Source organism: Carex rostrata, chromosome 26 (genome assembly GCF_964058835.1).
Source record: "Carex rostrata chromosome 26, lpCarRost1.2, whole genome shotgun sequence".
NCBI classification, from domain to species: Eukaryota; Viridiplantae; Streptophyta; class Magnoliopsida; order Poales; family Cyperaceae; genus Carex; species Carex rostrata.
This window is the reverse complement of record NC_135943.1, coordinates 6,998,107-7,012,565: the sequence shown is the minus strand read 5'-3', so window position 1 is coordinate 7,012,565 and position 14,459 is coordinate 6,998,107. Positions and strand designations below refer to the sequence as shown.

The following is a 14,459-nucleotide window of genomic DNA, read 5'->3' as shown; positions in this document are numbered from 1 at the left end:
TAATCCAAGATTCTGAAAGACCGTTCTGCTTTGCGGACACCTTAAATTTACAAAAAACATCTCTGCACCCCACCTCGTAACGTTTAGGTTCGCTCCTAATAACCTTGCACTCACAATTATTTTCAAGATGAAACTCATTGATTGCTATCTTTAGAGCCGTTTTTGACTCATAAAATACACCTTTAGCCAATGGATTATCTGTCATTTTTTTTGAGCTGCCGAAAAAATCGACATCCGCAGGCCGAAAACCGGATATGTCATTGAAACTGTCAACCGGATGTGTCATATTTTTCCGACCAGTAATCGGGTACTGTGATTGACGGGACTGTGGTTGTGACTGATTGGGCTGTCCGATATCATCATCGAAACCCGACGACTCACCGGAGAGCATCTCATCTCCACTCGCCAAACTATCAGAATCAATTGCATCCACAGGTACGTGCGAATAATCGCGTACATGTCTGCGGACCGCACTGGAACTGGGTCGGGATCTCATTGGTATATCCACAGAGTGCCGACCGGTACTAGGTCGGGATCTAACTGGTATTGGGTCTTGATCCACATGATTCTGACTGCTACTGGGTCGGGATATAACTGGTTGATCCACAGAGTTGCTACCGGTACTGGGTCCGGGTCTCATTCTTACATCCACAGAGTACCGACCGGTGCTAGGTCGAGATCTAACTGGTATTGGGTCCGGTTCCACAGGATTCTGACTGGTACTGGGTCGGGATCGAGGTTCAGGAATCTGACTAGTACAGTTCAGTTCCAATTCTACATATAACTCCATAATCTTGAACCTTTGTGAAAAAGACGACACAATTCCTAAAATCATTTCGAATGATTGTTGGTCCATTACCGGTACTAATTGATAGTCACGTTGTCCATCGGTGGACATATTAAACCTGGCTTGAATTTCCAGATTTGCTTGACTAGCATTGTACCCAACAAATTTATAAATCTCATTCTGAAGATAATCAAAATTGTGGTTCACGGTTAGCGGTAATGAGTATTTAGCTCGGGTACTGTAATAGACCCCGTCATCATTATATTGGATTTCCCCTCCAGTATAAATTTTCGCACAAATAGTTGTCATTTTTAATTTCGATTGGTCTGACAATTTCAAAAATAACAACATATAATTAATTAAAAATTGTGTTGCCATTGGTAAAAATATTCTAGACAATTTTCAATAATTATTCTACACTATTTTGGAATTTCATAAATTAATAGGGCAACATTCTAAACTATATTGGAATTTTTTAAATTATTATAAACCATTTTGGAAGGTTGTAAACAATTCTAAATTTTCTGGACAATATTATGAAAAATAAAAAAAAAATTTGGAATGAAGTAATTAATTATAAATTAAATTAAAAATAACATAAAGAAAATAAAATTACCTCAATCGAAAACCGGTCGATCTGACTGTCAGAGCTCCGTAAGGAATCCGAAAAGCAAAAAGTTCCTAAAACAATTCTAAATCATTTTAGAATTAATCAAAATTATTTCAGAATTAATAAAATTATTTTAGAATTACAAAAACTTTTAAATTTATTCTGCACCATTTTTTATTTTTTTCAATTAATATGACAATATTCAGAATTTAAATAATTTCAAATTAAATAGTTACATATTTAAATAATTACAAATTAAATACTTCTAAATTAAAATTACAAATAAATTAAATTTAAATTATAAATAAATGAAATTAAAATTATAAATTAATGAAATTAAAATTATAAATTACTTAAATTTAATATAAATAAATTAAATTATAAATAATAAATTAATTAAATTAAAACTTACTGTGAGAGAGAGAGCGGATGATATGAAAGCGAACCGTAAACACTCTGTGAATTTATAACGAAATTTAATGCATTTCCGGAAAAAAAAATTCCGAAAATTTCGCCTGGTTCCGTAAAAAAATTTTCCGGAAACAGAGATCCTTTCCGAAGGAATTTTTTCCGGATTTTATCTGTTTCCGGAAAAAAAATTTCCGGAAATGGAGCCTGTTTCCGGAAAAAAAAATTTATGAAAAGGATAAAATTCGAATTGCACTGCTCAAGCGGTTAGTTTTTGAAATTTAATATTAAATTTGGATATTAATAAAAAATTCGGCCCGTGATGCATCGAACTAGTACTCTTCTTCGGAGAAATTGCTCGTCTCTCAAGTTAATACACCCGGTGCAGTGAACAAATGTCCCTGGTTAGTGGGGTCATACAGGAGAAATACGTAAACGCAGTTCATTTGACCTGACTAATCCAACTGCGGTCAATTAATACTCTCTATTCCACATCACACAAAGGAGAAAACCGTAATTTGCCTCTCTTCGAGCAGCCTATTTATACCCCCCCATTAACCCATCAATCACACAATTCAAATCAAGTATTTTTCCTGTTTCATTATAGTTCTCTTGCAATCCCTTCTCTCACAACTCAAATTACGAAAAATGGCTACCTCTGGCACCAGCAACACCAGCATCAGCTCCTCAAGCACCAACACAAAGGCTCTCATACTCTCGGCCGCCACCTCCGCCGCTGCATCCGCCTTCTTCCTCCGCGAATTCGTACCATCTTCGGTACAAGACCAGGTTTTCTCGGCTTTCAACGGCCTTCTTTACCGCCTCTCCAATCAGCTCACTATTGTAGTTGAAGAATCCGAAGGTTACTCACCTAATCGCATGTACAAGGCCGCAGAGATGTACCTCGCCTCAGCTGTAGTCCCCAGCGCTTCCACCGCTAGGAGGTTACGCGTCAATGTCTTGAACGATGACGATGAGACTGGAGGCGATCCTGACAGCGGGGATGTTCGGTCTGAAGCTGTGCAGATCACGATCGATAGAGGAGAGGAGGTCGTTGATTTCTACGAGGGGGTCAAGTTTCTGTGGAGGGTTGCAATTCGGGAGACCAACCGCAATTCTGGTAAGCTTTCTTTTTCTTTTTTTTTCATGTTAACGTGTTTATTCGTTTATGGATCAAATCTTGGATTTGTGTGTGGTAAGGGAATAATGCGATTTTTGGTGCTTAATTTTCCAATTATGTATGTCTTGCAATGTTGAGATGTGTTCTTGAATTCTTGACTATGATAATAGAAGGAATAACGAGATCCCGACCTAATACAGTTAACTTTAGTCAGTTTATTTCGAAAATCAGTATAAGAAGTATTAGTTATTGCAATGGACCAACAACTATTTTTTTTTTTTTTCAATTGAGATCATTTTGCCAACTCTGGCCATACAACATCACGCATGTCACATAATTTCATTACACCTCTACCGAATTGTATGAACATAGATTCTGTTTTATATAAAATTGGATATTAATCACTGTCAGTGGTTGTCAGTGGTTGTCCGTGGTTTTGTATTTTGTATGGTTTAGGAGGTAAAAAATGGACCAAGATGATTCAAAACTCCTCCAAGTTTCATAGAACAGGGGAGGAACTCAATTCGGAATTTCTGGGCCTCCTATGAATTATTAAGTAATTACCATAGGAAAACGCAGAGGCATCATCCATCAATTAATATAGTAACCTTATATTAACAAATCGAGAATTAGCTTAATTTTTTATTACAATGCCTATCTTTTGAACTCCCTCAATACAATGTTCTCATACCAGACAACTGAATACAGAGTCACAGCGCATCATATTGACAATTTATCTAATATTTGTTTATCTATATTCAGGCGTTCGTAACAGGGGCAGATTCCGATTCTTCTATGACCAGGGTGGCCCCACAGAGGTCAAGTACTATGAGCTTTGCTTCCATAAGCGGTACAGGGACTTGGCAATCAAATCATACCTCCCTCACATCCTTGCCAAAGCAAAGGCGATCAGAGACGAGGCCAAACTCCTAAAACTCTACACAAACAATGAAGATGAAATGTGGACCCCAATAAAGCTGCGCCACCCTGCTACTTTTAATGCAGTGGCAATGGATGGGGAGAAGAAAAAAGCTCTGATAGATGATTTGTCACGGTTCGTGCAGAGGAAAGAGTATTACAAGCGTATTGGCAAAGCATGGAAGCGGGGCTACTTGTTGTACGGCCCGCCTGGTACGGGCAAGTCAACACTAATAGCTGCAATGGCAAACTTTTTGAGGTTTGATATTTACGACTTGGAGCTGACTGAGGTGAGGTCTAATGCCATGCTGAGGTCCTTGTTGATCAACACCTCCAGCCGCTCGATACTAGTAATTGAGGATATAGACTGCTCGACAGAATTGCAACAGAGAGACAAGGAAAAGAAGTCTAAACCTAAAGAGGAGGGTAACGATGATGAAAGCAAGGTTGGTAACAGTTTTCGTATTTCTATCCTATTTGTCATTTATATGGTTTGTATCTTAATTTCAAGATTAACAAGTGTAATTTTGTTTTTGCAACATTGCTATATACTTAATCTTTGCCAGGAAACCAATTACTGCAAGATTGTGGGGTTATAACAATAGCTAGTTTCTGCTCACTAGTGAATTACTGATCATGACAGGATATTTGTATAGAATCTCATTATTTGTATGTAGTGAACATATTTGATAGTTTGCTCTTTAGCAACAGCAATTGTTAATGCTTCAAGCTCTTACATGATTGCATATGTAAATTCTGAATTTAATTGGGATCTAAAAAGAAAGCATTCATCAGATAGGACAAAAATTGAAACATATGTATCTCATGAATTTTAAATTTCTTTCTTCTTGCAGGTTACGCTCTCTGGCCTACTGAACTTTGTTGATGGCCTATGGTCGAGCTGTGGAGACGAGAGAATCATCATCTTCACAACAAATTACAAGGACAAGCTTGACCCTGCTCTGTTGAGGCCAGGACGTATGGACATGCATATCCACATGGGATACTGTGAGTCAGCAGGGTTTAGGGTTTTAGCATCAAACTACCATAGTCTGAAGGAGCACCCCCTCTTTGCTGAGATTGACAGTCTCATTGAGACAGTAGAGGTAACACCAGCTGAGGTTGCTGAGGCCCTGATGAGGAGCGACAATGTAGAAATTGCACTCAAGGGGCTAATTAAGCTGCTAACTGATAAAAGAATGGAGGCTGATGAGGCTAAGAAGAAAGAAGAGGATGCAAAAACTTCTGGTAAACAAGGTTGCCAGGAGGAGATAACTGCAGAGTTGAGTGGTTCAGAGTAACTCTTTTTTTTTTTATAGTGATTTTACAAAAAATAAGTAATTGGAAGAAAATATTGTTTATAGGAAGAAAATGAAGGTTTCTCTTTTTGAAACCAGTTGATGAGACATTTCCTTTGTATTTGTTCTACGAAGGCCTACTTGCTTTCATTTTTAATTGAAACAATCTGGCTAACAGTTGATAAATTTGTAACTTGCTTTCATTTGTTCTACGAAGGCCTACTTTGCATCATATTTGGATTTGATCATCTTGAATCAGATTCGGATTATTTTTAACTTGTGAAAAAATAAAATCGGGTTTGGATCAGATCAGACAGATCCTTCATCAGTCTATACAACGGTCACAAGTCACAAAATACTTTAGATCAGAAAAAGAATATGGACTAGTTACGGTTTAGATTAAGTGTATGTGTGGAAGTTGAAGAAGAAAAACTAGAGAGATCGAATGCTATAACTAGTTCAATTCATCATTGGGCCAGCTCCCAGAGAACACAAAAAGGATTATAATATGCAAGGTAAAACCATAGCTAATTACTCATAATCCGTCTGTCAAATGACTACATGTATTTTGGTCAATCGGCGATACCAACAAAAACATGATAACCTCGAAAAATACATCCATGCTGTGACTACATGTATTGCAGTGCTATTGAAGCAAAGCTGAACAAAAACAGACAACCAGAATACATCATAACATTGAAAGTTGCATACTTTTTTTTTATATAAAAAAAAAACCTGTAGGTGATGGAAGTTGCACACTGATGTAATTGTAGAGGTTTACTAATTATATTGCAACTTCACTGGCGGGTAGTCTGATTGACTTCAGAATTCTTGCTTAAAAATACCACAACATCAACAAGCACTCGTTCTTTGATGAGATCAAGAATAGAGGTGTTCATCGGATTCAGTTTAATCGGTTTAAACAGAGCCGAGAGAGTTTAGTTTAAGTGGATCAGTTTTTTAAGTTAAATGGATTGGTTCGGTTCGATTCTTAAAACCGGTTTAATAGTTCAGTTTTTTTTTTTAAATTCAAAATTATGATAATGAATATTGCTTAAACAAAAATTTTAAATCCATCTTTAGAAAAATTCAAAAGTCTTAAATCCATCTTTAAAAAATTCAAAAAAATAACAAAAAATTGTTTATTTTTACAACTAAAATCCTATTTCAGTTCGATTCTTATTTTATTTCGATTCGATTCAGTTCGGTTTGATTTTTGAAAACTGAATAAAACTTTGGTCTACCAATTTTAATTCAATTTGGACCGAACCAAACCGATGAACTCCCCCTAATCAAGGATTAAATCGAGAGATGTGGTGATTATACCTGCAAAAAGTTAGTAATTCTTTATGTCCATTTCTCTTCTTCTGGTTTCTTTTATCTGAGATTGGTGAGTTACAATCCCATTATGCACCAAAATAAAATGCAATAATGCATTGCTACGAAAATTGATTATTTTAAATATAATTTTTTTCAATTTGGTGGAGCCATAATTTAACCAGCCTATTATTGCTGCTTTTAGTCAGGATGTTTCCATGGTGCACCCAAAAGAAACCACCGACCATGAATAATGACCAATAGGCAAGGGAAAAAATGCAAATCATAATATTATTGGATCCACAATGCAATACAAAATTGGTACTGATTAAGAATTGAAATAAAATTGTCCCACCCTTCTACTATATACATTCAAATAATATTGGCTTGTAATGGTCAGTCTCTCACAACTTATATTGCACCACTTGTTACCGAATTTCGCACCAACTACCCAATGCATAACCAAACCTTTTTAGTTGTTGCAAGTACAAATCTGAATTTGAAAAGACGTTTTAAATTCTCAAAATTGTTTGTTTCATCACCTGTTCATAAAAAAAGCAATCCAATTCAACTGACCTAATTGCAACAAATTACGGTTCAGAAATCACTTAAGAAGAGAGTACTAAAGTTGGAATTGAAATAAAATAAAACCGTAACTAAATCCTGCCAGAACTTGAAATTCCAAATTTCCCACTAATGCTATTTTTGTTTCTGAGGATTTCAACTTGTCTTGTTTCATTTGTGGTGAAGGCTATATAGCAACTGTTTTGCTGTTCTAATTTGAACTGTACTTTCCAAATAAGAAATTCTAATTCGGTTCAGATTCTGATTCCGTCTTGGGTTTGGCATCAGAATGCTCTCATGGTACAAAGTTCGGTAACAAATGGTGCAAAACTCATTTTAAATGAAAACCAATATTAAACCTTAGCAAGGTGAAGCTCAGCAATTGAAGAGCTGAGATCTTCTCGGGATTGAGATCTACGGCTCTGGAGTGTTGTCTGGCCCCTCGACGGATTCCAGTTTCCATTTATGGCATATTGCATTTGACCTAGACTCCCAGCCGAATAACTATGTGACACACTTGACAGGTTGGAGAGCTCGGTCAGCGATACTGTACCACTCAGACTGTGAGCCGTACCAAACGGGTGTGGGTCCGAGCCAGAAATTGTTGGACTCAGTGGCAATTTTTCACCTAATTAAATTTGTAACAATAAAACACAGTAAATAAAAAATTAAATAATGGTTAGGAGGCAAACATCCTCTCGAAGGTAAGGGTATATATGTATAAAGTTACTCAGCTGCTATTTGTATTATGCCTTTTTTGTACCCAGTAGATACCACCAGTACTGCCAGTTTATGCTTATTGATTTAGTCTTAAATCACAATATTTTCAGAGTTAATTTGCAACAAGTTGACAATCTAGTATCTACCATACCATATTGGTCAATGGTGGTAGAAACAATAATCATGTTGTGGAGCTTGGTACCATATCACCAATTCTGAACCTTTAACAAAATATATATTTAACATTTCAATACTAGAAATCAATTTTAGTAAAACAAAAATGATAATAAAAATAACAACTGTTTAAAATGTGATTAGCATATCTGACCTGAGCTAATAGGGCTCCACAAATGCAACTTGAAGGGGTTTGTCACCGCAGACCGTACAGATCCAGATGCATTACTCTGCCTAAACAATGGTAGATAATAGAATGGCTTCCGGAAGGTTCTCGGCAGCCAGTTGCCCACACACAAGGCCGCACAAACCACCAACACAACTGACATGAAGAACAAAACCCAAACCCAACTAGGGCTCTCTAACAATCTATTATACCCTTGCAAATCAAACCTACTTGAAAGTGCCTGGCCCGCCTCCAATATGGCCACACCAAGTGTCCATGTGACACTACCCGACCCAATAACAACCTGGGAGTCCTGTATCTGCAAACCTTCTCTCAAGAGAGATGTAATATAAGGTGCTCTAAAGCAATATTGTTGTATGAAAGGTTGTGGAGCCACACTGGCCTTTGCTACATCCCATGGTTTAGCACAGAAGTCTTTGCCTTTTTCCAAAACTTCGGTTAGGGTTGCATCGGGGGTCAAATTGAAAAACTTGAAGACCACGTAAAATCCCGATATTGCATAGAAGTGACCATTTGGCCTTGGTAAATTGTTGGTCAGAGCACAAGGTTGGGTTTTGCAGTCTACTCCACCAGAGGTCGAGTTGTCCCAATTAGACCCATTGACTGAAATTTTAGCAAGTGCAGCACACTCATCCCAGTTAGGCGTACCAATTAGCTCCACAGCAATACCACCTTGACTCTTTATGGGGCTACAGTACGAACAAGTGTAATCCTCTTTGTACCCGGTATGCAAACATGGGTGTTTTATTTGAATTTTGCCATTGACTTGATTAACATTTCCAAGTATCTTTACAAGATGTGCAACTGATTTATCAAAGGCATCATTCAGCCCATAACCTGACAAGGAGTAAGCAGTTAGCTGGTGGGTCACCGACCCAATTCGTAAGGTGACCCGGGTATCGTCTTGGGACGGCTTTTCAGTCTCAAATGTAACCTGTAAGGATGAACCACCAAGATCGAGAGATCCAAAAGTGGAAATTGAGTTAGGATTAGGGTTTGCAAGCATCCCCTTGTGATGATTTAGTGCAATCCACCCATAATATGCCTCTTCCATTCCAGTTATAATTTTTATATGGTCCCGTGTGCATGAAAAAGAGGAATTTTTCAAAATGCCCAAGGCTTTGTTCAAAATCCAGTCTGAGTCTGGGGTTGGTAGCTTCCTGACCCCACCAGTTGCATACAGAAACAAAGGCGTATTTTGATGAGCATGCTGGGGTATCTGTTTTTCAGCCCAGGAGAGTAACGGGCTTATAGCAGATCTTAACCCGGATTCATTTCTGACAAGCTTGTCAAAGCCTGGTTCAGTCTCCATTCTCTGGTAAGCACGGCCACTCTTCGAATTTGTCGGTTTCAAGGGTATTTCTGGTAAGGATCTTATAGCTATTGGGAAACTGGGTCTCCCTTTATCTGACTTAACCATCGACCACTCATAAACATACACTCTTGTACCGGTGCTTCCGCAGTCTAGAATCACAGAATACTCAGAGCCGGCTCTAGAGAAAAAATTACCGAAATACCCAGAGAGAAAGTAACATAAGATAAAAAATGAGACGAGGGATATTATGCATGTAATGGCTCTAATGAATCTTTTACGTTTTGTAGGAGTACAAGGGGAAGATCTCTCTCTCTCTTTTGAAAAGGAAGCAAGTCCATCTCTTTGTAGAGGCCGGAGAGGCCTTGTCGGATCAGATTCTCTCTCTAAAGGGTCTGATGTGGAATATGTGGGAAGCTCTTGGAGAGACGCTGATAACCTCATTTCTTGCTGTGCCTTTTGAGTCTATATTTTATCTCCCCTCCTTTTATCTTTTGTTATTTACAGGTAGAAGGTGTAGCTACATCCTATATGGGAGTAACTTAATTGCATCTGAAAAGGGAAAAAAAAAATCAACAATTAAGGGGAAAAAAAAAACTGGCAAGTTTTGCTCAAATTTATTCAATGTGAATAATACAAGGGAAGGACTTAAAAGGCCATTAGTCAAAGAGGCATTGATATCTATATAATTTTTAACATTTACCGCAATAATCAATAACAGCTATGGAAATTGGCAGACAAATGTTGTTATTTACTGTGTATAAATGGCCAAAAGAAACTTAAATAATCAGATTTTGCCCCAAATAAACTCTGTTCTAACCCTAGAAAATGAGGTAGATGCTAACAGACAACAGTGATCCAAATATAAATTCTCAGATAATTCAAATTCGATATGACCCCCCTCCCCAACCCTATCGTTTGTCTGTGGGAGTACCTTATCTTAAAATTTAGGAGCTTGTACATTGTTGCTTGGCACCATGGTTCGGAAAATCTAGCTATCGGCAGCGCGCGATCCGATTTATTTGGCAATTTTCCAAACCGAATGGCAGGGTTTGGGCGAAACAACGCTCGAATCGAGGCGGAGGCTAACCACTAGCTGGCGGATTCCTCCTCCTCCTCCGGCTCACCGTCCGAGTTACGCCGATTCTTCCTCCCTTTTTTTTTCACCGACCGATTCTTCAGATTTGGGGATGTGATTGGTGATTGCTGATCGGAAAAAAAGAGATTTGGGTTTCGTTAATTAAGAGGAGGAGAAGTGAAAAAGGAGTCAACGTCCTCTGCATTACCGCACGGTTTGAGTTTATCTCCAGACTGTCCGATCAGAATTTGGGGAATTCACAGGGACTTTAATATTCGTGCGGATTTAACTCGTACGGTTCGTATCTAAACTCAAAATTTGAGTTGACTCGGAGGATAGGTGGGACCCGATTGTTTTAATTGTTAGTGCGGATTTAACAGCCAATATCGTTGTGCCGTATATTTTAGAGTTTCTTCGGACCAACTACTATTCTTATTCTTAAATCTTACTAGGTTGTATGGATATTTATTTATTAATTGTTAGTATTATATGACTTCTTATCGATCCAAACCGTTCAACATGATATTTATACTAAAATATAATTGGGATGAAATTTTATAATTTTTGAAAATTTTTTAAAATGGGTAGAAAATCATTGTTTTTTTACGGTGCAAAAACAATTACTTTGTACCTATCTTAAAAAATAGTAAAAAATTGTCAAAATTTATAAAATTTTATCTCTAGATATATTTTAGTATAAATATCATATTGAGCGGTTCAGATCAACAGTTTGAACTTTGAAAATGAAGATATAAAATATGAGATATTATGAGATATGAAAAAAAATGAGATATTATAACTCTCCTCTTTCAAAATATATTATTCCATATTTATGTGATCTTTATTTATATGAAGTTTGTTGTTTAATGTGTATTCCTGGATAGAATAACTAGCATGCTTGCATTCCAACCCACATTTATAGAGTTCAAACTCAATTGTATTTTTTTTTTTTATATGTGTAGATAATCTACAATGATTTACAAATCAGCTATTTTTGTAATTAAGGGGTGCACATTCCATCTATCTAATTTTTTGCCTCTCTCTAAAGCGTTTGATTTGTAATTTGGATTAAATTTACAGTTAAAATCAAAATAAATTCTTGAATTATTATTGGTAATTAGAATTATAAGTTAAAGAATCAGAAATTACAAGTCAGAGAGTATTGAAAAGTATAAGTCAAAGCATTATTTTTTTTTATCGAATACTCAATTAATTAATGAGTTTAAATCCGATTAGTTATTTAAACTCAATTCGATATTTTTTTTTGCCTCCACAAAAATTATAAATCTGACCCTGCTCTTTTGGTGATGACCTTGACGTGTCTGATTTGGTTGACAGAGACCGGTGGATTATTTGCATATATTCGCTGAAACCCTAATCCATGCCTCCAAAAATGGATCGGTGAGAGAGTCTAGTAATAGTATAAATCAAGCAAGTGGATTACTTTTGATTTAAATTATACAAGTTGTGGATGGATGTTATTTTCTAGTTGGATATGCCAACTACTTTTTCTTCTTCTTCTTACGTCAAAGTAATTAATTAATTATTGTGTAACAACTTGACTGCTTCAGTCAAGCTTTTCAAAAATTATTGTGTAACAAATTTATCATTATATTTGAAATTCAATTTCTATCATAATTAATTTCCAGTGAAACTTATATTGGAATGCAGTTATTTTTCTAGTAATACATGTATTAGTATTTACAAAAAGACATTGTTCTCGATTTATTTATTTACTAAAAGCATCTTTAAATAGAGGAGGGATCCACTTACGACATTTGTAAATTACAACATCTTACAACAATTTAGTTTTGTAATTTTCAAAGTTCAAACAGTCGATCCAAACCATTCAACATGATATCTATATTAAAATTTGCTTGGAGAACAAATTTTTGATTTTTTTTCTTACTATTTATTAAGTATCTTACAAAATTGTTGTTTTTCAGTAGTCCAGAATTGTCTAGTTTTGTAAAATACTTAATAAATGGTAAAAAATTTAGAAAAATGTAAAATTTGATCTCCAAGTACATTTTAATATAGATATCATACTGAACGGTGTGGATCAACTGTTTGGACTTTAAAAATTACGAAACCGATTTATTATAAGATGTTGTAACTTACAAACATTGTAAATGGATCCCTCCTCCTTTAAATAAATAAATTTGTAAATGGAATAAGATACACAAAATTATGGAAAAAATATATAAGTTAAAAAGTTTGAATCATGAAAGTGTATGCATATTGCACATTTGCACTAGTTTCTTCTAAAAATAAGAATCAAATACAAAATTCTATTAAAGAACCGGTTTTCAATTTGGTGACTAAATACACTATTCTCTTCTAAGTTGCAGGTTTCCAAATTCGAAAGAGAAATTCTTTGTAAATATTTAAAGATGAAAAATTTCTCGTCTTTATCTTAAAAAAATATAGTTCAGAGACAATTTATGAATCTCAGTCTCGGATATGAAAGCTCGTCCTTTTTTTTCAAAAAGAAAATATAGAGAACTGTATATCTCCATTCTTATATTACGCATGTAGTTGTTCTAATCCGTCAACGGCTGAGAATAAAAGATGAAATTTTCAATTAAATATCAGTCCTCCAATCATATAATCTATTCTTTTTTTATTAAATATATCTATTTTATGTATAGAGGTCTAAATTTAGTTAAAAATATACTTGCCACAAGAGTGTTACAAGATTTGTCGCAATTAAAATTGAATGAATCCCTAACGATCCGTTTCCTTATTTCTCTTTACAACTAATTAATGCAATTAAATTATTTTTTTATTTCTCTGTTTCCTCCGTTTCAATTTCATTTCTCCTTTTCCTCTATAATTTCGATAATGAAAATAGAAACAATCATATATTTTCAAATTTTGTTTAGGATTACTGTATCTTTGTGAATTAGATGAATAGCAGATCATGTATTGATGGAAACAATCATATATTTCCGATCTTGATAGAAAATGAAGAATATTTAGAACTTTCGTTTACAGAAATGATATGTAGAGAGATTTTCATTGTTAAAACAATTTTCATCAAAAATATATATGTAGAGAAAATCTTTATTTGAATTATTTAATCACATTTTTCTCAATTTTGTTTCTTTACGTATCATTTCTCCTCTAAATCATTTAATGATCTGTCTTGCTTGTAAGAAAATTAGATATTAAATCGCAATGATACTTCAAAAAAAAATTTCATATTATATTTGATTCTTTTTTTATTTATTATTGTTTCTTTTATTGTTATATATTATTTGGATTTATGTTTTTTTTTTATTTGTGTCTTTTATTTTCATTTAAATATTTTTTTTTAATTTTATGCGAATGTAAAACAAAAATATCTCTTTACGTTATATTCAATCTTATAATATATTTCCGTTGTACGCAGATGCACGATACTAGTCAACGTACTATGCATATCAATTGGATTTTTCATTTTCAGACAGTTCGAGTTATATATCAACGGCAAGTAATAAGCGTTCTTTGATTATTTAGTCTAAAATAGTTGTGTTGCGTCTAAAAAAATAAAAGGAGAAGAATTTTGTTAGGTAGACTGCTGCTTTCCAAAATTCTGATAACGAAATTGACGCAGACGGATAAGATCGTTAAAATCATTTTTTTTTCTTTACCAATAGACAAAATTAATACATAATTAGATAATTTAAAAAAGAAAGTTAGCTAGATTGTATATATTATATAAACGACGTTATCATGCGGTCGTTGCTCGTTCAAAACATATTAATTTATTCATCCCAACTTCAATTAGATTATCTTAATTAGACTAAATAAAAAAACTAGACCTCATGTGCACTACTTCTTCTCTTGCTTAATATTTTTTTATATTTTGAGTACAGAGAAATTTCTGAGTCTTTTGAAGTTGACTTAATTTTTATGAATAACTTTTGTACATGCCTACATACAATATAGTGTTGTTTGTTTGGATATAACTTTTTGAATGAG

At 34.9% G+C, this 14,459-nt stretch overlaps 2 protein-coding genes across 6 annotated transcripts; one reads left to right on the top strand and one right to left on the bottom strand.

Annotated features, from left to right (window-relative positions):
• The first annotated feature begins 2,329 nt into the window (after nucleotides 1-2,329).
• On the top strand, nucleotides 2,330-5,334 carry LOC144544302 (AAA-ATPase At3g50940-like). Its single transcript, XM_078292761.1, has 3 exons — nucleotides 2,330-2,925; nucleotides 3,688-4,289; nucleotides 4,698-5,334. The coding sequence occupies exons 1-3, from the start codon at nucleotides 2,454-2,456 to the stop codon at nucleotides 5,142-5,144; spliced, it is 1,521 nt and encodes a 506-aa protein (XP_078148887.1). The 5' UTR covers nucleotides 2,330-2,453; the 3' UTR covers nucleotides 5,145-5,334.
• Nucleotides 5,335-6,375: 1,041 nt separating this feature from the next.
• LOC144544301 (GDA1/CD39 nucleoside phosphatase family protein) lies at nucleotides 6,376-10,626 on the bottom strand. 5 transcript variants are annotated; one of them, XM_078292758.1, is made up of 4 exons: nucleotides 10,350-10,626; nucleotides 8,071-9,967; nucleotides 7,382-7,650; nucleotides 6,720-7,000 (listed from the first exon to the last, which is right to left on the bottom strand). In XM_078292758.1, exons 2-4 carry the CDS (start codon nucleotides 9,857-9,859, stop codon nucleotides 6,971-6,973), a joined length of 2,088 nt encoding a protein of 695 aa, XP_078148884.1. In that variant the 5' UTR covers nucleotides 9,860-9,967; nucleotides 10,350-10,626; the 3' UTR covers nucleotides 6,720-6,970. The 5 variants fall into 5 exon arrangements, 4 of the variants coding, with proteins under 4 accessions (XP_078148886.1, XP_078148884.1, XP_078148883.1 ...); XM_078292760.1 differs by lacking the exons at nucleotides 6,720-7,000; nucleotides 10,350-10,626 and adding an exon at nucleotides 6,376-6,467 and having other exon boundaries at nucleotides 8,071-10,002; XM_078292757.1 differs by lacking the exon at nucleotides 10,350-10,626 and having other exon boundaries at nucleotides 8,071-10,001.
• Between the last annotated feature and the right edge of the window lie 3,833 nt (nucleotides 10,627-14,459).